At 43.4% G+C, this 25,575-nt stretch overlaps 1 protein-coding gene across 2 annotated transcripts in view; it reads right to left on the reverse strand.

Annotated features, from left to right (window-relative positions):
- Positions 1 to 25,575, reverse strand: part of LOC126335356 (EF-hand domain-containing family member C2-like) — a 245,877-nt gene that overhangs the window by 99,626 nt on the left and 120,676 nt on the right. For both annotated transcript variants that reach the window (XM_049998543.1, XM_049998544.1), the window contains exon 6: positions 13,796 to 14,057. In XM_049998543.1, coding sequence (XP_049854500.1) covers positions 13,796 to 14,057 — 262 coding nt within the window. The remainder of the gene's footprint in view (positions 1 to 13,795; positions 14,058 to 25,575) is intronic.

The raw sequence follows: 25,575 nt of genomic DNA on the forward strand, positions 1-25,575 counted from the left end.
GTACAAGACCTGCAACATGCGGTCGCGCATTATCCTGCTGAAATGTAGGGTTTCACTGGGATCGAATGAAGGGTAGAGCCACGGGTCGTAACACACCTGAAATGTAACGTCCACTGTTAAAAGTGCCGTCAATGCGAACAAGAGGTGACAGAGATGTGTAAGCAATGGCACCCCATACCATCACGCCGGGTGATACGCCAGTATGGGGATGACGAATACACGCTCCCAATGTGCGTTCACCGCGACGTCGCCATCATTATGATACTGTAAACAGAACCTGGATTCATCTGAAAAAATGACGTTTTGCCATTCGTGCACCCAGGTTCGTCGTCGAGTACACCATCGCAAGCGCACCTGTCTGTGATGCAGCGTCAAGGGTAACCGCAGCCGTGGTCTCCGAGCTGATAGTCCATGCTGCTGCAAACGTCGTCTAACTGTTCGTGCAGATGGCTGTTGTTTTGCAAACGTCTACATTCGTTGACTCAGAGATCGAGACGAGGCTGCACGATCCGTTACAGCCATCCGTATAGATGCCTGTCATCTCGACTGCTAGTGATACGAGGCTGTTGGGATCTTGCACGGCGTTCTGTATTATCCTCCTGAACCCACGGATTCTACACTCCTGGAAATGGAAAAAAGAACACATTGACACCGGTGTGTCAGACCGACTATACTTGCTCCGGACACTGCGAGAGGGCTGTACAAGCGATGATCACACGCACGGCACAGCGGACACACCAGGAACCGCGGTGTTGGACGTCGAATGGCGCTAGCTGCGCAGTATTTGTGCACCGCCGCCGTCAGTGTCAGCCAGTTTGCCGTGGCATACGGAGCTCCATCGCAGTCTTTAACACTGGTAGCATGCCGCGACAGCGTGGACGTGAACCGTATGTGCAGTTGACAGACTTTGAGCGAGGGCGTATAGTGGGCATGCGGGAGGCCGGGTGGATGTACCGCCGAATTGCTCAACACCTGGGGCGTGAGGTCTCCACAGTACATCGATGTTGTCGCCAGTGGTCGGCGGAAGGTGCACGTGCCCGTCGACCTGGGACCGGACCGCAGCGACGCACGGATGCACGCCAAGACCGTAGGATCCTACGCAGTGCCGTAGGGGACCGCACCGCCACTTCCCAGCAAATTAGGGACACTGTTGCTCCTGGGGTATCGGCGAGGACCATTCGCAACCGTCTCCATGAAGCTGGGCTACGGTCCCGCACACCGTTAGGCCGTCTTCCGCTCACGCCCCAACATCGTGCAGCCCGCCTCCAGTGGTGTCGCGACAGGCGTGAATGGAGGGACGAATGGAGACGTGTCGTCTTCAGCGATGAGGGTCGCTTCTGTCTTGGTGCCAATGGTGGTTGTATGCGTGTTTGGCGCCGTGCAGGTGAGCGCCACAATCAGGACTGCATACGACCGAGGCACACAGGGCCAACACCCGGCATCATGGTGTGGGGAGCGATCTCCTACACTGACCGTACACCTCTGGTGATCGTCGAGGGGACACTGAATAGTGCACGGTACATCCAAACCGTCATCGAACCCATCGTTCTACCATTCCTAGACCGGCAAGGGAACTTGCTGTTCCAACAGGACAATGCACGTCCTCATGTATCCTGTGCCACCCAACGTGCTCTAGAAGGCGTAAGTCAACTACCCTGGCCAGCAAGATCTCCGGATCTGTCTCCCATTTAGCATGTTTGGGAGTGGATGAAGCGTCGTCTCACGCGGTCTGCATGTCCAGCACGAACGCTGGTCCAACTGAGGCGCCAGGTGGAAATGGCATGTCAAGCCGTTCCAAAGGACTACATCCAGCATCTCTACGATCGTCTCCATGGGAGAATAGCAGCCTGCATTGCTGCGGAAGGTGGATATACACTGTACTAGTGCCGACATTGTGCATGCTCTGTTGCCTGTGTCTATGTGCCTGTGGTTCTGTCAGTGTGATCATGTGATGTATCTGACCCCAGGAATGTGTCAATAAAGTTTCCCCTTCCTGGGACAATGAATTCACGGTGTTCTTATTTCAATTTCCAGGAGTGTATATTCTGCTAACAGTCATTGGATCTCGACCAACGCGAGCAGCAATGTCACCATACGATGAACCGCAATCGCGATAGGCTACAATCCGACCTTTATCAACGTCGGCAACGTGATGGTACGCATTTCTCCTCGTTACACGAGACATCCAACAACGTTTCACCAGGCAACGCCGATCAACTGCTATTTGTGTATGAGAAATCGGTTGGAAACTTTCCTCGTGACAGCACGTTTCAGGTGTCGCCACCAGCGCTAACCTTGCGTGAGTGCTCTGAAAAGCTAATCATTTGCATATCACAACATCTGCTTCCTGTCGGTTAAATTTCGCGTCTGTAGGCGTAGCAATTTTAATGGCCAGTAGTGCAGCTTAATCTCCATAGTCGTATTATACCACAGGAGGGCATATTCAGTTGTAGAAACGATTTTGGAACTAAGTGACTGTGTCAACTCTCTAATCAAAGGTATCCGGATACTCTATGTAATACGAAACTGACCACTAGATGTCTCGGGAGGTGGACAAACCTGTATAAAAGGAGGCGGCGAGTATTATGTCGTCATTAGAAAAGCAATAACACCAGAACGGGCCGCTCTGTGACTGGATACCACATCAGTAACAAATCCATCAGGAAAATTCCAGCCGTTCCAGAGCTGACCAAGTTAATTGTTGATGATGAGAGTATGAAGTGGAAACGCGAAAGGAAGAACTACAGCTAAATTAAGACCAGGAAGACCTCACGGACAAGAACCGTCGAGCATTGGGGAGGGTAGTTGTAAAAAATCGGGTGAAATCAGTGAAAGGATCCGCTTGTGCTACCAGCCAGTCGGTTAGTACAATGATTGTGCGTAGAGAGGTAAAAATAAGGGGTACCATGGTCGAGCAGCTCCTCATAAACTACACATTTCTGTAGTCACTGATAAGTGACATTTGAGAGGTTGCAAAGAGCGACGCCACTGGACAGTCGGTGACTAAAAAAAGAGTGAATCGTAGTGATGCATCGCGGTATACTCTGTGGCTGTCCGATGGAAGAGAGAACGTACACATCTCGTGTGGTGCCAACAGTGAAATACAGAGGAGGTGGTATTATGGTATCGGGGTGTTTTTCGTGATTAGTGTGTGGTTCTCTTATTGCGCTTCAGAAAATCCTAGATGCTGAAGGATACTAAGACATTTTACAACGTTGTGAACTGCGTACGGTAGAGGAACAGCTCGCTCACGATGATTGTATCAGCATGACAGTGCTGCATGTCATCTGTGAGTTAATGCCTTGTGGACAATAACACTCCTGAAATGGACTGGCCTGCTTAGAGTCCCAACCTGAACCCAATAGAACACCTCTGGGTTGTTGTGATCTCTCAGATTTTCTCAGCGCGACTGATTAACATTTCAGATGAGTTAGAACGTCGACTTTGCTCCAGCACTCATCGTCAAAGATCACTAGCATCTGTGATTTCGGCTCTCGACCAATAATGGGCTGTCATTACTCTACAGTCAGTCAGATACGTCACTGACAGAATTAAAGACGCCGTAAAGAGTTATTAATGTTCACTAACAGTTGACAACATTTGAAAAGGTCTAGCATCACTTACTGTAATTTCCCTGCACAATCTGATTACATTAGAGCTCGTCTAAATTGGCCATTAAACAAGATAGTTTGCCCGAAGCACGACTGGGAGATGTGTCGACTTTAGAGCAGCTCGCTGCAACTGAAATTATCTAAGAATTCCGCATTATCAACGTCTCACCATCATATTTCTTTACTGTAGTGCATTCTGTATCGTGTTTTAATCTGATGGACGTCAACGATTGTGCTGTAGCAACCTGTTTTTCTATATTAACTTATTATAGGGTGCTGAGTAGCAACGTAGCTGCTGTCAGCGCACTGTCATGTTACTTACTGAAATGAATGAAAAAAATAATCGGGAAGGGCTGAATGATGGGCACTGTGCCTGCCAGTGATAAAATAAACATTGTGTGTGAGATCACTATACCCCGTCGACTAAAAACGCAAAATGTTGCTCAGTTCCAGGTTTTAATGCAGGGCCTTCCGTCGATCACTGTGTAACCGATGTGTTTGTTGTACGTTGGCCAAATGCTTGTGATGACCGGATTCGAAATATTTATCCGCAAACCAAGAACCACTAAACCAGTGCGCACTAGCCACCTCCAACCAGAAGTTGGGATAACGCAGTACAAGTAAATGTAAAATTAAGACAAAATCAAGCTGACACAAAAGAATTAACCAATGTCATAGTAATAATTTCAGAACTTTATGACGACAGCAATGGCACTTTTGTTCGTAAGTTAAGAGCTTTTCATAGTCTATTTAACAAGTATTTAATATATTTAACATATACAGCATACCTCTCGCAGCTCGTGGTCTTGGGGTAGCGCTCTCGCTTTCCGCGCACGGGGTCCCACGTTCGATTCCCGGCGGGGTCAGGTATTTTCCCTGCCTCGAGATGACTGGGTGTTGTTGTGTTGTCATCATCATCATCATCATTACGGTCGGAGGAAGGCAATGGCAAACCACCTCGGCTAGCACGTTGCCTAGTATGGTGGTGGGGGTCTTCTGCATCGTCCCCTACGCTTCTCGGAGTATGCTACCTCACCATCATCATCATTACACAACATACCAGTACGAGACCGCTCAGAATGCCTGATACAGCTAGGTAAGGTAAAGCCAGAGCAGCCAGACCGTCGGCCTGACTGCAGCCCTTCTATCCACCGCTGCACTAGGACGAGACGAGGGGAGGGGGGGAGGGGGGGGGGCGTCCTAGGGTCATCCCTCGCCTCGGGCGCCTTCTACCCTCAGGTCACTATAACGACGATAACATTGATGTAACACATCGTCAGAGGCTACAGCTCCTCATTTCAGACGAACTGCGTGATTCGATATCTCACTTGAGTGCAAGGTCGCAAATTCAATCATTAGTAAGGCTCATTTCAAAATGCTGTGTTAACAATTATGACAGGAAAAATATTAGCTTCACCAAGTGCGTCAGGAAAGCGACAGAAAATGAATGTCTGGAAGGAGCAGAGATTAATCTTTTATGAGTTGTGTGTATTACTCTTCACAAAGTGGACATCTTTGACATTCAAGAAATGTTCAAAACAAACTGTTAACTTGCACCAGGAACGCCCATCGAAAAGCGGTGCGCCATAGTGATCATCAAGATGAAGGCGAATTCGTTGGGAGTTGCAAACTGTGCAGGACGTTCAGCTAGCTATTCACGCTCAAAGAATGCATAAAGAATCATATTTGTGTAATGGAGTGATGAGAACTGACGGAATGTTTTGGGATGCAACCGAATGCGAAACAGTCTGTTGTGGAGCTTATTGTGAAACTGGCTATCCTTTAAGGCGTAGCTGCAGATAGTGCGATAATATGTTCTGTAGACCCAGATAAACAACCAAACAAACATCCAGAAGCTGAATTGGCCCAGTGCTTCCAGAGGGTAAGAACTGCAAATCACACACTTTTCAGGAAGGATATTTTACTCTAAAGGAGTATGATTTTAACACACCGACCATGAATCGAGCAAAAGAAAATTATTTTGACCATCTGTTGGCCAAAAGCAGCACTCATACCACAGTCGTAGTTCTCTTACGCTAATTTTGACACTCTTGCTTGCTGTGACATAAATATTCCCTACTATCATTGCAAGACCACGCTTCTCGCAGCACAATAAATAAATTCCCAGCCACTTTACCATCCACATTAACAGTCGGCATAATTGCATACCAATGCGTTAAGGCATTGGTGTTCGTTGATCTTGTTACAACTCTCTATCCCTCTAATTTCCAGGGTTCCTTTCATTTGCATTTTCTCTTCAAATCCCGATTGGTCGGAGTTGAAATCAAATTCCATACTGAACGATGGGAAAAATTTGTTTGTCTCATCTACAAATTTTCAGCCCTATTCCGCAGTTTGCTGTGCACCGTTAAATTGACGCTTTGTGTGAAATTCCGTCATTTTACGTCTTCCAATTGTGTAGCACTGTTTGAAATTATGCAACCATTCAGTGCATCCCTTGAAATCACTGTAATATATGCCATGCGCATTTTGATGCGTATAACGTAGTAGGTCACTACCATGCACATCTGTAAACTGTATCGAACATCCTTGAAATTCACAAACACCAGTTTCTGTAACAATTGTACCTTGTCCTCCCTTGAATATCCATAGTTTTTCTTATGCATTACACGTCACATTGTTGCGGACTTATTCGACATCTGTTCATAACTGTTTTTTCATTTTTTTAAAAAACTGTGCTGTGGATGATGTTTTATGTACGTAATTATGGTTAGTATCCTCCCCTCCGACAACAATTGTCCTTTACTACGTTTTACTGTAGACGAGATTTTGGTCTTCCTGTCGGACAAGGACGATGAACCACATGACTCGACAGCCGTTCCAATACCTCTTACGGCTGTTAAGCACGTATCGTCATCATTGTAAACCTGATGCACTTTGTCCGCACAGTCTAGCCTGTACGACACCACACATTCCACTGACTGATCATGCAGTAACGCTATTATTTCATCTGGCATTTCTTTCTCCTCTGCGAAATTCCTAGGCTTTCTTTATGACGAAATGTCAACTTCGACAACAGTTGTCGTAGACATAATGCAATGTTTGTTTTGCCTATCGTTGCCATTACTCTGATTTGTATCAGCACCACCAGCATTGTAGCGCTGTTGTCAGTTACTCGTCGACTAACCAGTTCAACTACACTCCGTAGCCTCATGCTGTGCTCACCACTGCATATCTGCAGACCCGCTCCCTGTTGCCGTAAAGGGCCATTATTGTGGCTACGTGGTAGACTTATCAATTGAAGACATGACGTGTTTTGTATAAGTACCAGACGCATTCTAATGATCGCCAGCACTTCCTATGAACTTACATGTTTAGTTTGACGTTGATGCTACATCGGAATATTTTATGGTATGTATGGCTCGTATACATGGCTGTTAATCATGTAAACACTTTTTATCTTTCTTATGCAGCACCTTTTTTAACCTTCGTTCGTATCTATTTTTCAGTTGTTTTCATTAAGTATGTGGTGGCTTTTTACTCTCCAATATCAATTCTGCACTTACGGTTTTTTCATTGCTTGTAACGATTATGATCGCACAATCTACTATAGCACTCGACAGAGGCTAAGTGGCGTACTATGTTGAGACGTTTATCTCTCTCGTGGAGCTGCCCTGTTTGCGCAGTTTACTGTACACAGCATGCCGTGGCTGTTCGCCTTACTTCCGCCAGGTAGTCGGCAAAATGTTTGTGATCATTGTTTCTGGGCTTGGTCTTTCGACAGTCGGACCATTTATATCATTATTTTAGCACAATACAGAGAGAATTTAGTATAACACAGCTGTCAGTGTGAGTTGCTTATTTCACTCGTTAAGATGCTGTTGCTTTAGCTAATTTCCTGATTTATTTAACTGCGGGCTACCTGGGGATGTTCTAACAATGAAACTAATCGTAGAAAAATAAAAGTATAATTGTAGTGTTGATGTAGGTTTTATTAATCACTGAGTACGAATACCTTTTTTTGCAACCGATGGATAGTCATCCAACCAAAGGACATCACGGATCTATAGTGACCAGCTCATTCTGGGGAGCAGACTCATCTCTGACTGAGAATATATGGAACACTAGACCACAATACTGCAATACACTGGTAATGTCTGGAGAACACTTCGCAAGCAAAGGAAGGCGCTATCCGAGGTCATGGTGGATGACCTGATGCAAAGCACAAGGGGTGTTCTATAAGTGAGAGGTTCCATGCCCTCTTTTTCGTCAATTTTATCAATGGTTAATGTCATTGCATGGTAGTAACAGACCGAATAAGGTTATTGTAATGAGAGTATTTGTACTGAGAGCTCAAAAAATACTTTTCGCTTTATTCCTATACATGTTGGGTTAGTTCCATGGGTGGCCTGTGCGAGGCGAGCATCGGAGGACGCGGCACACTGCGTTTCCAGTTGGGGGCTGCACTTCCCTGGATTATGTGGGGTTCGTACAATACGTTTAAGCGCCTGGCGGAACGACTGACGTCGGTCTAGTTTCGCCTATGGTATGGAGGGCGAAACGACCTGCGAGGGGTCTGAGTGTGGTGATGGTGGTGGTGGTGGTTAGTGTTTAACGTCCCGTCGACAACGAGGTCATTAGAGACGGAGCGCAAGCTCGGGTTAGGGAAGGATTGGGAAGGAAATCGGCCGTGCCCTTTCAAAGGAACCATCCCGGCATTTGCCTGAAACGATTTAGGGAAATCACGGAAAACCTATATCAGGATGGCCGGAGACGGGATTGAACCGTCGTCCTCCCGAATGCGAGTCCAGTGTGCTAACCACCGTCTGATTATCGCCGCAGTTTATGTGTTTACCGTTCCGGCGCGTCCGGAACGAAGATGATGGTGATGTTTGAATTGCGGGGCGCTCAACTGCGCGGTTATCAGCGCCCGTACAAATTCCCAACCTTTGCTCAGCCCAATCTCGCTACTTTCATGAATGATGATGAAATGATGAGAACAACACAAACACCCAGTCATCTCGAGGCAGGAGAAAATCCCTGACCCCGGAACGAAGATTCCTGGCACTGACTGACTGCATTGTCCTCTTGATTCGGAGAAAACTTGTGGACTGTGCCCTGCTGAGTGCGACTGTCTGGCACCGGATGGCCGGTGGTCTAGGCAGGTTGTTTTCGTAGCCGGTCAAATTGCAAGTTTAGTGCCCTCAGCTGAATAGTAGAGGCATGATTGATCAACTTCAACTGAGGCTAGTTGATGTCATAAAATGCTCGAAATTGGAGGGAACAGTCGCTATTGGCGCGAATGATGTTGTGAGACAGTGTGGGGGAATTTTGGAATCAGAACTGAATGCTGATTCGCAGTTTTTCGAGGAGAATATGGAGTAGAGGAATGTTGGCTTTGCTCTTGCGTTGCGCAGGCAGGGGATTCGGAATCTGATCTTCATCGTAGTCGGACGAGCTTGCGACTTGGTCGCTCGTTTTCGGTAGAACTTAGAATTCTCGGACAGCCTTCGCGGCCAGGGGTTGACGCAAAGTTGCTGCCCGCAGAAGTCGGCGCCTACATCAACAGGACGCTGCCTACCGGCGACGTGCTGCAGATTTCAGTTCTGGTACAGTATTTTGCGGCTCCGGCATTGTAGGACCTTTTCAATTTTATATTGAATCCCTCAGCAGCACACGTGCTCGCTTTGCTACAAGTCCACCTTGCTTGTTTCTCCATCTGATCCCATTTGAGCTGTCACTACTAATTGCTATACTGCTATATAGTCGGGAGATTAATATTTGATTCATAGGACCTCCAGTCATTATAGTCAATTTATTGCATCACAGAGAGTAGGAGCCCCTTGTTCTCGAGCCAACTCTTATTCTCATAATATTTCAGTACACCTTATCCTTTAACTCACTGTTCATGTCGATAATCGTGTACATTTATGTTGTGATGTATAATAAATCTCATTGTAATATTTAATCCGCATATCATTTCGTAGATATATGCAGAATCCCATTTAATGTTGTTTATTATGATAAAGTTCTCTTTTTTTCGAGTAGATTACGATTTCTATTAAATTATTGTCAGTGTGCACTCCTTATTTTACCAACTAGCAGAGCCCACCATCATTTTCTTCCGTTAGCGTCGTGCACATAATCAGTTAGAGGGATGTTATGAGGGGGTCGAGTGCATGTCCAGTTCTCATGCAAAATTCGTCTGAATTAAAGAGGTACAAACTCTTCCCCACCCCAGCACCTCACATAACTAATGCAACACTTTTTTCTGAAAGTTGGTTTTATTGAGGATTCTAATTCCCAATATTATTCCCTCCTCCTCTAGCTATAAAATCCTATTTTTATACATAATCTCTGTTCAATGCGACCTTCTTAAACTACCTTACTGGGAGGATCTATATGCCCACACGGTACCACTGTACTGGCCGACATCGGAGCCAGCGTCTTGCTGTGTCAATAACCTACCCATCATACACGTATTGCTCTCCGTGGAGTGCGTCTTTCATTGGGCCAAACAGATGGAAGTCTGAAGGTGTGAGATCCGGGCTATAGGGTGGATAAGGATGAACAGTCCAGTAAAGTTTAGTGAGCTCCTCTCTGCTACACAGACGTGTATGAGGCCGTGCATTGTCACAGAGTAGTTTGTTTACATTTTTGTGGCACGTGTCAACTCTGCAGGAGATACAGCTGTGTGCGGCCAGCCGGTACGGTGGAGATTGGACAGGTTTGCGGGACCTTGTTGCGATGATGACAGACGCCTCGCCAAACAGTCTAGCGTGTTTTGTTCACTGCCAGGTCTCCGTAGACATTCTGCAAGCGTCTAAGAATATCTGAGATGCTCTGGTTTTCCACCAAAAGAAACTAAGTGACAGCTCACGGCTTGGAACGCGTCTTTACTACAGACGCCATTTTGAAGTCCACGTATAGCGCCGCCACCCATCGGAACTTCATGAAAGAATAGGGGCTGAAGAGAGATATTCCATGATGTCCCACAACAAATTTCGTATTTTTTCAATCGAAACTGGCCGAGAAAAAATGCGTTACATTACTTATTAAATGCACTCGTATTTGGAGATGTTACGTACCCCGTATCACTTTTTCCGAGTGCATCAAACTCCGAATTGACGTTTAATATGCCACTGTCAGTGGACACAACACGTATTAATTTCCACTCACGCTTAATGGTCGGTTTTCCAGTATATCTAATCTCTTTGTGACTGTATCATGTGTCACAATATTGCTAGGGCAACGTTTAGTGTACACACTATCGTCGTACCTACAGCCGTTGGCACACGGACCGTGCTGTCGAACGTTAACGTTGAGCGTGCCGAGTTCAACGTACCTTTGAACGCTCAGAAACGGTGCGACTTGTGCATACGTAACGTGTGCCCCAACGTGGTATACGTGATCGCAACATGCTCCAGTGACAGTCGTCAGCTGTATCTGGCTCGTAAATCACACTATTAACGAAATGGATGAGTGCAAAATTCCTATATTAGCTCTGTGAAAACGTTCTTTTTGCTCCCTTGTTCATATGCTAATTAGGTTGATATGTCTGTAGTATATAAAAATAAAAAGTTCAATATCCGTGAAAATATTGTAAGGTAAAAAGGAAAGTACCATATCCGGTCAGTAAGGACATCGGCTTATAAAAGTTCCATTACAAACAGTGCAATACAAATTTGCAATAGTTCTCCACATAAGATAAAAATGATTTCATCATTCTCACTTTTTAGGAAAACCCTAAGGTCATTGCTTTCTCAGAAGCAGAATATCTACATGTGAGTTACAAAACTTAAAAGGAAAAAAGGGCAAAATATCTCACTGGAAGTAGTGTAAGGTTTCCTGTAGATTAAGCCAATCGAACAAACTCACCCCTCAGAAAGAGCGCATCTATATTTACATAACATTGAATATTACAGTATATTCTCGTATTAAACTAATAAGAAGGTATCAGAACCTGTTACAAAGGCGAAGATTAGAAAAAAAAAATTAGGTGCAGTTGGAAGCGAACCACCATCACTTCTGAATTTCGTTTCAGAAACTTGGACGCCACTCTTTTTTTTTTCAGGTGCATCAAAACTATGTGCCGGACCGAGACTCGAACTCGGGACCCTTGTCCTTCGCGGGCAAGTGCTCTACCAACTTTTTTTAATTATAATCTCATTTTGTTCGCATTTGTTCGTTGCATCTGCTCGGGGCGGACGTCGTAAGACAGCCGTTTAAGTTCTCTTGTTGATCGATTAGCTCAGTTTTTTTTTTATTACATAGGGCTGCTAACCCACTGGCCGAACACGCTGAGCTACCGTGCCGGCGCACTCAGTGCGCGACACAACGGCGGATGATAAGAGACAAAAAGGTTACTATTTGCTGAACGCGTTAATTATAGCTACATTACTAAGAGAGATTTACTCATAACAAATTCTACCATGAATAATGCGTTGTTAAGGGTAAAAATCGTAGAGGGAGACCAAGAGATGAATACACTAACAAGGGAACCACCCCATCGCACCCCCCTTAGATTTAGATATAAGTTGGCACAGAGGATAGGACTTAAAAAACTGAACACAGAACAATCGCGAAAACAGGAAGAAGTTGTGTGGAACTATGGAAAAAAATAAGCAAAATACACAAAATGAGTAGTCCATTTGCAAGATAAGCAACATCAAGGACAATGTGAGCTCAGGAGCGCCGTGGTGCCGTGGTTAGAATCAGCCGCTGCGGAACGAGAGATCCTTGGATAAGTCTTCCCTCGAGTGAAAAGTTTATTTTCTTTATTTTCGCAAAGTTATGATCTGTCCGTTCGTTCATTGACGTCTCTGTTCACTGTAATAAGTTTAGTGTCTGTGTTTTGCGACCGCACCGCAAAACGGTGCGATTAGTAGACGAGAGGACGTGACTCTCCAATGGGAACCGAAAACATTTGATCGCAAGGTCATAGGTCAACCGATTCCTCCACAGGAAAACACGTCTGATATATTCTGTACGACACTGGTGACGGCATGTGCGTCACATGACAGGAATATGTTGTCGACCCACCTAACTTGTACACTTGGCGAATGGGTAAAAAGACTCTTCTACCTTGCCCGATTTAGGTTTCCTTGTGGATGTGATAATCACTCCCAAAAAAGTGATGAAAACATAAGAGTTTGTCACATAAACTGCAACAAATGAAAGCAATAGTTTCAAAGTCGCACTGTTTTCCCTGTGCTCTGTCAAAATATATGTTTTTAACGTTTTCAAATTTTTCTGTGTGTATACGGTCAAATCCTGAACATTTCCTGGAATTTTGGAGAGCGAAGTTGGATTATATATAAAATTAAACTTTTCACTCGAGGGAAGACTTGAACCAAAGACCTCTCGCTCCACAGTTGCTCACGCTAACCACGGGAGCATGGCGCTCCTTCGCTCACACTCTCCTTGATGTTGCTTATCTTGCACGTGGACTACTCAGTTTGTACATTTTGCTTATTTTTTTCATAGTTCCACACAACTTCTTCCTGTTTTCTCGATTGATCTGTGTTCAGTTTTTCAAGGCCTGTCCACTGTGCCAACTTATAACTAAATCTGAGGGGGGTGCGACGGGGAGGTTCCCTTGTAAGCAGATTCAGAAGGATGTAGGCTGTAGCAGGTACTGGGAGATGAAGTTTGCACAGGATAGAGTAGCATGGAGAGGTGCATCAAACCAGTCTCAGGACTGAAGACCACAACAATAACAATGGATCCTCAACATGCTGTTGATTTCAAATGTCATACTCCTTTAATACGAAAGTTACAATAATTTTTTTACAACGAATACGACGTTTCTCGTCATTTTATCACAATGAATGACACAATTAACGGAGGGTTTTCGAGAGCTCTCCAGTTTGTTTGCGCTCAGAAAAGGCGCTTCAACTGGAAGCCAATATGGTGCCTCACAAATCTGCATTGAAGGGAGCTGGTGCGCATGTGACGTAGATGGCGTCCTCCCATCTCAGTGGACTACGTTCAAAAGCACATTTAGAATATCTGACATGCTAGATATTGCTCTGCACGTTGATAAAGACTCCCCAATGTGCTGTTTCCACGCTATGATGTCAGAAACTCGGCACGCTCAACGCTCAACGTTCAGATGCCGACGGCTTAACATTGTTTGGAAGATCTCGAGGATCTCTCGACTTACTGCCAAGACTGTATGATGCAGCAGTGATGGACAGAAAAGGCCCGGCCGCAGTTCTTACCGACTCCGTACTTGGCGTGGTAGTAGGCCTTGGTGAAGTCGTCCCAGTCGGTGAGCACGACCTTGCGGCCGAAGCAGTTGATGCAGGCGCCGATGGCCAGGTCGGAGTCGCGGTAGAAGTTGTGCGGCCGGGCGGCGGCGCAGCCGAGGGCGTCGGCCACGTAGCGGTAGCTGGTGGGCCCCTCGCCCTTGCCCGCGCTCGACAGCACGTTCAGCAGCGTCAGCGGCGACTCCGACCCCACCGGCGGCAGCGCCTCGAACGTCTGCACACCACACAGTTTGCTGCTACCACTTACTCACTTACTTGGTTCACTATTAATCAGGCACATGCAAAAGCAGCACAGTAATTTTTTAAAAAATAGTTCTGTAAGTCACTAATCCAAATGAATCGAGTTTTTTTAAAGGGGCTTAACTCATCATTTCACCGATTTTCTGATTCTTGTTATTTCAGAAACCAGATAGATATGCCTGTCGATTAGTTCTAAAAGATCGTTTCTAATGCCTCACATTGAGCGAGAATCCCATTCCAAAGATCGCAGGTTTTTTTTTTTTTTTTTTAAGGGCTTATGTCACTGACTTCCGCTTCTTTAAAAAAAAATCCGTTGGCAGTATTGTAAACAGTTGCTTCAGTTTGCCGCTTATTTTCTAACCTGCGATGTACAGCCTTTGCTCCATTGCTGTTCAGTTGACATTTAGTTCACATCCAACGATAAAATGAGTGACATTGATGCTGTTTATTTAAAATTGCATACTCCTATAATACGTAAGTTACAATAATTCTTTTACCACGAATATGACATTTCTCGTCATTTTATTACAACGAATGACACAATCAACGGAGTGTTTCAGAGAGCTTCATTTTGTTTGTGCTCAGAAACGGCATATATACTTACGGGCTTCCAGTGGAAGCTGACAAATCATGCAAAAGAAAACGTGGTGCAAATCTGTCACTGTATAAGGCAAACAAAGTAAAAGCAGCCCGACCTAAGGGTGAAGGTTACGTTAACCACAGAAGCAACATTGGCTCATACGGTTCAAATGGCTCTGAGCACTATGGGACTTAACTTCTGAGGTCATCAGTCGCATAGAACCTAACTAACGTAAAGACATCACACACATCCATGCCCGAGGCAGGATTCGAACCTGCGACCGTAGCGGACACGCTGTTCCAGACTGAAGCGCCTGGAGGCAACATTGTTGAGGCTATAAAACCTGATTTTTCCTGCAGGTAAGCCACATTGCTTTCATTATTTTGTTCCATTTTTGTGTTAATGATTTAGCAATACATTATTGTTTCAAAGCTATACTTTATGTTTATAATTAAAAGAATTAACAACAATATTACTATAGATAACAAAAGTTGTTTTAAATGGTAGCCTCCATCTTCTTCAGAACGACCATGCACTAGTTGTTTTACTGCAACAATTACTCATTTGTTTCTTTACTTTTCTTTCTTCTGTTAGATGTACAAGAAAGTGTTTGGACAACCTGGGGAAGACAACTGTTTGGATGTGTTTTCAAAATTTTACATTATTCTTAGTAATAATGCCCAGGATTTGTCTCTACAAGGCTTGATTGATGTAGGTGAAGTTAAACAGAGAAGACCAGAGGGTAGAACTAATTCCAAGTTAGTGAAAAGTGCTGCTTTCTCTTACCACATTCTTGTAGGAAGTGATCGAACTCAAGTGTGCATGAAAGCTTTTCTTTCAGTTTTTTCTGAGAGTGAAAAGCGAGTCAGAAGAATCAGAGATTTAAAAATGGCTCGATGTACTCCAGAAGATAAAAGAGGTAGAGGTATTACCAGATGTCTTGCACCCAAAATGCATGAGGTGATTCACGGTCATATTAGATCTTTCCCATTATATGAATCGCACTATTCTCAGTACAAAATATGCTACCTGAGCCCTCAGCTATCAATGGAATCTGTTCAGAACGAAATACCTGAATTCAGAACTGTGGATTTGTTAGGCCTCAAGTAGATCTATGTTGTACCTGTGAAGAACTTAAACAGAAACTTAAAGCCCCTCGTCTTAATGAGGTTGTTAAAAGGACAGCTACAGCCGAACTGTTAATACATAAACGCAGAAGTAGGAAGATTTATTCTGCTATAAAGCATGAATTATCAGCAGAGGGGCAAAAAGAAAGCCATGTTTTGTCCATTTCACTTGACTACATGCATATAACCCTACCAAAATTTCCAGTTCAGAAGTTTTTCCATTTAAGACAGCTTACTGTTAGTATATTCTGCATCAGTAATATTAAAGAAAGGAAGAGTATATTGTACCTTTACCATAAAGGGAATGACAGAAAATCCCCAGATGAGGTCTGTTCTTTTTTATCAGATTTTATAAATGAGGTGCGTCAAAATAAAACAGAGCTCCGTTTACTTTCGGATAACTGCGCAGGCCAAAACAAAAATCAGATACTTTCTCGATATCTTTTCTCACTCAAAGACACAGGTCGATTTAAGAAAATACAACAGTTTTTCCCTGTGAGAGGTCAAAGTTTTTTACCTTGTGACCGTGATTTTGGCATCATTGCAAAACATCTAAAAAAATTGATAGAATCTATTCAGTGCACGAGGTTGCTCGTCATATTATAGAGAGTTCTGTACCAGGAAAGTTTGTGGTGAAAGAAGTGGCAACCACAGAAATTTTGGATTTCAAAAGCTGGTGGCCATTGCACTACAAAAAGTATGCTATCTCTGAAGAGACTAAAAGCAAACTCGGAAATGAAAGAATTAAATTTTCAATTAGCACTCTTTATCACTTTGTCTATTCCCATGAAAGAAAGGGTTACATTAAGGGGTATTCGACAATAAATGGTCTGGTGTGCCACACTTTCTTCATGGCTCTCAGTTCAATGACACCTGCTCCGCTATCGTCACAATCGTACTCTTCTGGGAAAGTTCCCATAAAAAGAGCAAAGATTGAAGACCCGAAGAAAATCGAACCCTACATTCCTCAAGAGCACAGGTATTTCTACAAAGAACTATTTTCTTGGCCAACTGAACCTAAAAATGCAACAGAATAAGAAGAATGCATTTTATGAAATCTAGTTGATGACAGTACTGGTGTCATATTTTTTAGTAATTATTGTGATTTGTATCATAAACCATTGCTCTTAATAGTATTTTGTATACCTTTGAAAAATAATTAAACGAAATTTAAAAAACAAAGCAAAGTTGGCTTAATTCTGAAATGAGTTTTTAATTTAGGATGTATTTTTTTAAAAGGGCGTAAATCAGTGAAGTTTTTAGTTCAATTACTCATAGCATAAATACTTAAGGTGAAAATCCTTCTCACATAAACTCAGATATTACTGTACTAACCACATAAAACCACCAAAAAGCATCTATGTTTCGTAGTTTGGAGTTGATCCAGTTTTTTGTGTGTCCTAAAAAATTTAGTCAGCATGAGATACGCCCTTTTTTTAAAAAAAGTACTCGGTTCAAATTTAACAGCTTATGAGGTAAGCACAATGTTTCTCTGACCTGGCGTTCACCGTGGAACGTTTTAACCTTACTCAGATACTCCACTCTGAGTAACAAGGAGCTTCATCGGACAAAATATTATTTATCTTCTTAACAGAGCACACTGGTCGCGGAGCGTTGTAGATGGTATAGAACTGTTACCAGCCAGTCATATCGCCTCTGCCACTGACATAGGTCAGGAATTCTTTCTTACTATTACGTTACAACTCAGTCCTTCCTGAACCAGAATATGTATGGTTTTTATATGTTGTATTAATAGGACAGAAACAGCATTTTCTAAACAACATGCCCCTTCTCCCCTCAGTCGGCTGTCCATTGAGCTGTGTTTATCCCGGCTGAAGCAGATGTTCCTTGCCTTTATTCTGTAACCACTACTTCGAAAGCTGGTCAACTCGGTGCTAAGCGAGTGTAGGTAACAGCTAAAATCGTTCACCGTTCTGTTTTCGTTTCAGTCGTAGTCGTGATTCTAAATAGTACTGCATTTTAGGGGGGAATCTTCCTGTGTTGATAGTTTTGCTTTATCTATGCAGATCGTAAATATTGGCAGAATAAGGAATTTCAATAGTAGGAATAAGGTTAAAGGTAACAGACGATCCCTATCATTCTCTCTGTTCAAAGGGCTGCGAGTCATGGCGTAAGTATCAGAGAGCTAGTGTAACTGGTGATGTACATGAACCTAACAATTCCGTACCAATGTCAGTAGCAAATGTTGTGGCACCTATCTACAGAGAGTTAGCTAGCAAAAACTTGCTTGCTAAATGCATCCACGGGAGAACAGAAAGTCCCATCGAAGGTTTCAATAACTGTGTGTGCGAACGCTTGCCTAAAACTGTATTTGTCAGCCTGAAACCCTTAAAAACTGGTGTCATGGATGCAGTGTTGTGTTTCAGTGTTGGGCCAGACAGCAGGCTGAAAGTTTTCATTCATATGGGCATAGAATCTAGGGTGAACATGAAGAATGCGCTTCTGTCAATTGAGCAGCTGAGGGTGCAGGAGGCTGAGAAAAGTACACTACATATAACAAAAGAGGCCACAATTCAAACGAGGACCTCCAAATGTAAATTGCAGGATACAGAAACCCGCAACGATGACAACTATGGACCTGTCTAGTCCAAACTTTGAATGTAGGTTGAAAGATTTGTATTAAAAACTTTAAGTGCATTTTCCTGGAAGTTGACATAGGAACAATTTTCTCTGAAAATAATACATCTTCATTCTTGGAACTTGGTACAGACATTAATTACACCACTTTAAATAAAATGTAATAGAGTTATGGCATTCTAGTAAATGGTTTGACAAATATTTAGAAATTATATTTTTAAATGCCAGTTTTTAGGTGACAAACATATTTTCGAATATCTGCTGTGATAACAACGCTACTGTCATAGAAGTAAAACAACTTGGAAAAAAAAACGAAAACTTAGGCATGTTTCAAATTTGGTTTGATTTAACAAATAGTTTTTGAGATAAATCACCAATGTTAGTATGGCGAATCAAAGGGTATTCGCTCACGACCGGGTCCCCTTAATGTCCCATCGACATCGAAGCCGTTAGAGAAGGAGCACAAGCTATCAGTGTTTGAAGGATGTGGACGGTGATCGGCCGTGCCCTTTCGAAGGAAGTATCCTAGTGTTTGCCTGGAGCGATTTAGGGAAAAACGGAAAACCTAATTCTAGATGGCTGTATACGAATTTGAACAGTCTTCGACCCGAATGCGAGTCCCGTGTGGTGCATCTCTCTCGGTGTCATGCCACTGATGTGATATGTATGTGCCATTCGACTATAAGGAATCGGTGCAGTAAGAAAAGTCACCGTGAACACGTGACAGAATGGCAGAAAGGAGCAATCGTGTTTCAACGTGTCCGTGATCACACCATGAAAGAAATTCCCCCATTCGCTGGTTTATCAATGCGCTCACCAACGTTTTTAGAAGGAAATGTGTACTACTCGTACGTCTGTAACACAGTATACAAACAGTGGCATAAAAATCTGGAGCGGTGGGATACGAGTGCCATGCCTAGTCAATGAGAATCGGTTTCAAACTCTACAGGAACTGTCAATGAATCCAGTTCCATCTCATCCATTTTCCGAGTGAAATGTGCGGATTTGTGAAAGGCCATTTCCCACAGTGCCACATAAAGCTTGTAATACACTGAAGAGCCAAAGAAACTGGTACACTTGTCTAATATCGTGTACGGTCCCAGCGAGCACGCAGAAGTGCCGCAACACGACGTGGCATGGACTCGACTAATGTCTGAAGTCGTGCTGGAGGGAACTGACACGATGAATCGTGAAGGACTGTCCACAAATCCGTTAGAGTACGAGGGGGCGCAGATCTCTTCTGAACTGCAAGTTGCAAGGCATGCCAGATATACTCAATAATGTTCATGTCTCGGGAGCTTGGTGGCCAGCGGAAGTGTTTAAACTCAGAAGAGTGTTCATGGAGCCAATCTGTATCAATTCTGGACGTGTAGAGTGCCGTATTGTCCTGCTGGAATTGCCCAAGTCTGTCGGAATACACTATGGACATGAATGGATGCAGGAGATCAGACGCTTCACCTGTCAGATTCGTATCTAAACGTGTCAGGGGTCCATATCACTCCAACTGCACACGCCCCACATCATTACAGAGCTCCACCAGCTTGAACAGTCCCCTGCTGACATGCAGGGTCCATGGATTCATGAGGTTGTCTCCATACACAGACACGTCCATCCGCTTGATACAATTTGAAACGAGACTCGTCCGACCAGGCATCATGTTTCCAGTCATCAACAGTTCAGTGTCGGTGTTGATGGGCCCAGGCGAGGGGTAAAGCTTTGTATCGTGCAGTCATCAAAGGTACACGACTGAGCCTTCGGCTCCGAAAGCCCATATCGAAAATGTTTCAAAAAAAATGGTTCAAATGGCTCTGAGCACTATGGGACTCAACTGCTGTGGTCATCAGTCCCCTAGAACTTAGAACTACTTAAACCTAACTAACCTAAGGACGTCACACACATCCATGCCCGAGGCAGGATTCGAACCTGCGACCGTAGCAGTCGCACGGTTCCGGACTGCGCGCCTAGAACCGCGAGACCACCGCGGCCGGCGAAAATGTTCCGTTGAATGGTTCGTACGCTGGCACTTATTGATGGCCCAGCATTGAAATCTGCAGCAATTTGCGGAAGGGTTGCACTTCTGTTACGTTGAACGATTCTCTTCAGTCCTCTTTGGCCCCGTTGTTTCAGGATCTTTTTCCAGCCGCAGCGATGTTAGAGATTTCATGTTTTACCGGATTCCTGATATTCACGGTACAATCGTGAAGTGGTCGTATGGGAAAATTGCCACTCCATCGCTACCTCGGAAGTGCTGTGTCCCAACGCTCATTCGCCGACCATAAAACGATTTGATAACCTGCCATTATAGCGGCAGTAACCGATCTAACAACAGCGTCAGACACTTGTTGTTGCCGACCGCAGCGTCGTATTCTGCCTGTTTCGTATCTCTGTATTTGAATAAGCACGACTATACCAGTTTCTTTGGTGCTTCAGTGTAGATAAATTTTTGTCGTTTAATTAAGTATTATGAAGAGATATGTGTATATCCTTTATCATCATCTATAAGTGTCAATAGATTATTTTCTTTCTTCTTTTGTACGAAACAAACGAAGTTCACTAGAGTCCTACTACTTCCTTCACCCACTTTTATACTGATACGTTTAGGAACGCCATTTTTATGTCTTTAAGGTAATTGTGAAGAATAATCCTATTTTTGAGCTAAAAGTGACTTATTATTTATTGATTATATATTTTAAATTTCGCTAATCATCTGTGCAAATTACTTATACAAATCGTGTTGGTGACTGAGGACGCTCTACTGAACAACATTAGATCAGTATTTACGTCATTTACAGAGTAATAATTAGATCCATTACAAGTCTTATGTTTTTACGTTGGTTAGTGCCTCCAAGTACATATGGCAAGAGCAAGCCATTAATTACTGTTTTCCCTTGAACAGTAGGTCAGGTGTTGGACGCAAAATGGTTAGTCTATGCTGACAGGCGTCGTGCGATTACTGCTACATATACGATCGAGCAGAAATCAATAGGTCGAAAAGTTTGTGCCTTGTTTGTGGAGAGGCTGTTCAATGCGGAGAATAAAGAAGCAACACAGTAAAGTGTGTACGTATTAAGACACCACAAATAAAAGTATCTGAACTCATACATGTTACACCGTGTACGTTACAACTATCTAATTCCGCTGGGAGGCCTGAGTTCGGTAATATGACTATTACACGCCACCAGCTTGCTATCATATGCATATCTGCAGCCTTTATCTTACAATCTGCAGTCTAAATTGTTTGTTATTCGAGGTCCGAATACTCTTGCTGCTCTCTGCGATATATTTCATTGCAAGGTTCTGCATTTCAACACTGTTAGCCATCACACAAATTACTGCTCTCCTATAGCGATTTCTGCACATGGTTTCATCACAGCAGGAAAAATGATAGTAATGCACGCAGAGTCAGCTATAGAGGAAGCTTATTCAAATCATACCTTAATCCAAAATTAAACAGTATCATTTTCACTGTCTTGCGATTTTCTTCGTTTCAGAACAGTAGTATTCTGAGGCACAATGCAATCTAGCGTTCCATCTTTTCTCTGACTGAACACAAAATATCGCAAGCTGTACGCTGCGATGGGCCAAACAGCATAGAAACTAGATAGAAGCTGACTTCAAGTATGTACTGTGGGTTGAGACAAGTCGCGATTTTGCCTCGTTTCAGATGATGCGACGTGTAGAGAACACTGAATGTCCACTCAGGCGTTCAACCTGAAGTATGTGGATGGTGTATGTCAGGTTGGGGTGGTTTAGTGATGTTTTGGTAGTGGTTTTTGAACCATGACTTGAGATCACCTATTCAGGTTACCGTGAGCATGTACCAGGACTTTTATTTCAAAATCGTTGGTGACTAAGTGTTGCCCCTTCTTCGACATCTTCATGACAAGTAAGCTGTAGACAGCCCCGTCTTCCAGGATAAAAGCACTCGTTTCACAGGACTCTAAGCATACGTTTCTGATTAGACTAACACTCAGGCATCCTACCGCCAGCTACACTAGCCAGATCTTAATCCCATACAAAATGACTGAGATTACTTGGAACGTAGGTGAAACGTAGAAATCAAGATTCCCCTAAATTTGCTAGTTCTGTAGAAAGGAGTGAGATATTCGGCCATGAAAATCTTTGACAATCTAGGCAATAGTGTAAAGGATTTAATGGATGATAAAGTTTAATAAGTCACAGCTGCAAAATACTAACGCGAATTCTTTACAGACGAATGGAAAAACTGGTAGATGCGGACCTCGGGGAGGATCAGTTTGGATTCCGTCGAAATGTTGGAACACGTGAGGCAATACTGACCTTACGACTTATCTTAGAAGAAAGATTAAGAAAAGGCAAACCTACGTTTCTAGCATTTGTAGACTTAGAGAAAGCTTTTGACAATGTTGACTGGAATACTCTCTTTCAAATTCTGAAGGTGGCAGGGGTAAAATACAGGGAGCGTAAGGTTATTTACAATTTGTACAGAAACCAGATGGCAGTCATAAAAGTCGAGGGGCATGAAAGGGAAGCAGTGGTTGGGAAAGGAGTGAGACAGGGTTGTAGCCTCTCCCCGATGTTATTCAATCTGTATATTGAGCAAGCAGTAAAGGAAACAAAAGAAAAATTTGGAGTAGGTATTAAAATTCATGGAGAAGAAATAAAAACTTTGAGGTTCGCCGATGACATTGTAATTCTGTCAGAGACGGCAAAGGACTTGGAAGAGCAGTTGAACGGAATGGACAGTGTCTTGAAAAGAGGATATAAGATGAACATCAACAAAAGTAAAACGAGGATAATGGAATGTAGTCAAATTAAATCGGGTGATGCTGGGGGAATTAGATTAGGAAATGAGACACTTAAAGTAGTAAAGGAGTTTTGCTATTTAGGAAGTAAAATAACTGATGATGGTCGAAGTAGAGAGGATATAAAATGTAGACTGGCAATGGCAAGGAAAGCGTTTCTGAAGAAGAGAAATTTGTTAACATCGAATATAGATTTATGTGTCAGGAAGTCGTTTCTGAAAGTATTTGTTTGGAGTGTAGCCATGTATGGAAGTGAAACATGGACGATAACTAGTTTGGACAAGAAGAGAATAGAAGCTTTCGAAATGTGGTGCTACAGAAGAATGCTGAAGATTAGATGGGTAGATCACGTAACTAATGAGGAGGTATTGAATAGGATTGGGGAGAAGAGAAGTTTGTGGCACAACTTGACTAGAAGAAGGGATCGATTGGTAGGACATGTTTTGAGGCATCAAGGGATCACAAATTTAGCATTGGAGGGCAGCGTGGAGGGTAAAAATCGTAGAGGGAGACCAAGAGATGAATACACTAAGCAGATTCAGAAGGATGTAGGTTGCAGTAGGTACTGGGAGATGAAGCAGCTTGCACAGGATAGAGTAGCATGGAGAGCTGCATCAAACCAGTCTCAGGACTGAAGACAACAACAACAACAACAACAAAGTTAACTTCAGATACAAATGCAAATCATATCTGCTTGACGTCTCCTTCTACTCAATGGAACTTTAATAGTGGCAACTATTTATTTACAGCTCGTGCAAAGTAGATACGTGTTTCAAAGTTTTACTGACCTTCAAAGTAGTCACCAGCATTGTGTATAACCCGTTGCCAGTGATGTGGAAGTCGTAGGATACTCTTAGCAGTGCCAGTTGTGTTGACAGTTCGAGTGGCGCGGTCTATTGCCGACGAATTTGTAGCAGTTATGATGCGAATAGCGTGTAGTGTTTCCTTCAGTTTAGAAATCGAGTTGAACTCACGAGGGCTTAAGTCAGGGGAGTGCAGTAGTGCTTAGCAGACCCATCAGTCAAACAAATCGGTTACAGCTTGCACTGTACGTGCTTGAGCATTGTCCTGCAAAATGATGGTCAGGTCCTGCATAAGGACAATCCTCGTCCATATATAGCACGTGCCTCTATGAACTATTTTGTTTGCATCATGTTGAGGTACTCTTATGGCCAGCAAGGTACCCCTATCTGTCCCCCATGGAATATGTGTGGGAACAGGCTAGAGGGTGTGAACGTCATATTGATAGGCAGCCTCACACTGCCAAGTTTTTTGCATATTTGACTCGATATTGTAATCACTGAAATAACATCAAATACCCTCTCATCTCACAAAATTTCATTTAGTTTATCCTCCCTTTCCGCGTGTTTTACCGTTTTTGTCAGGCAGCGTATTAAGTAGTCGCATTTTCCCAGTACTCTGAGACTTCGGGAATAATGCAGGTAAAATTCTTCGTAATAGCCTTCTGAAATTCCGTTATAAAAAAAAAATTGAGAGAACAAATAGCGAACAGTGGAACACAGTGGGCCTACAGGAAACCTGCCAATGAGGTTTGCTAGACGGAAAATTTGGTATACCATAGGAATCCACGGACGGAAGAGAGCAGTGGGAAGGAGTGTTTCTTTGCTCTCCACCTCACCTTTCGCAGACATTATTCAGAGCTGTCTACAATACACACGACACAGCAGTCGACATTGACCACCAAATTGTGTGTGAAAACGCACTCACCCATTTACGATTTTCTCATTTGTAGACACTTAATTAAATCCTTCCCATACTTTGACGAGTCTGAATCGTGGTAACAATTTTGGGCCAAACATGAACTTCTCGATCCGCGGAAAAAAATTTGGGCCAAACGTAAACGTCACGAGTCACAGTCGCAGAAACGAAAGTCGGGCCAAACGCAAACGTCACAAGTGAAACCGAAGAAACAAACACCTGTTACTTATAATCCTGCTTTAGTTCTTACCATTAAGCAGCAAGAATTGGCCACCACTCGTTAAATCTATGTTATAAAGCAAAGATGCTAGTGGTTTTGGACCTTCGTTTTTGAAGAAATATTTAATAATCACTTACATACCGTCAATAGACGGGCGTTTACGTGAAAATATTGATGTGACTTTACGAGGGGAAAAGCATGCAAAACATTTAAATATAGACGACGGAAGTGGAGAGGAAAATGCAATACCTAAATCATGCATTTAGCAGGAAGCGAAACACACACCAATCATTTGGATGTATTCTGACACTCGTGGCGTAAAAGTAACTGTTTCAAATTATTGAAGTCATCACCCAGAATTATTAGAACTCTTTTCTATTATGTTTGATGACAAATTGTGGGAAATACTTGTTATGGAAACAGTTCTCTTCGCCTGTCAGATGACAGCCAGCGAACGGAAGAAA

This window comes from Schistocerca gregaria, chromosome 2, assembly GCF_023897955.1.
Source record: "Schistocerca gregaria isolate iqSchGreg1 chromosome 2, iqSchGreg1.2, whole genome shotgun sequence".
Classification (NCBI taxonomy): Eukaryota; Metazoa; Arthropoda; class Insecta; order Orthoptera; family Acrididae; genus Schistocerca; species Schistocerca gregaria.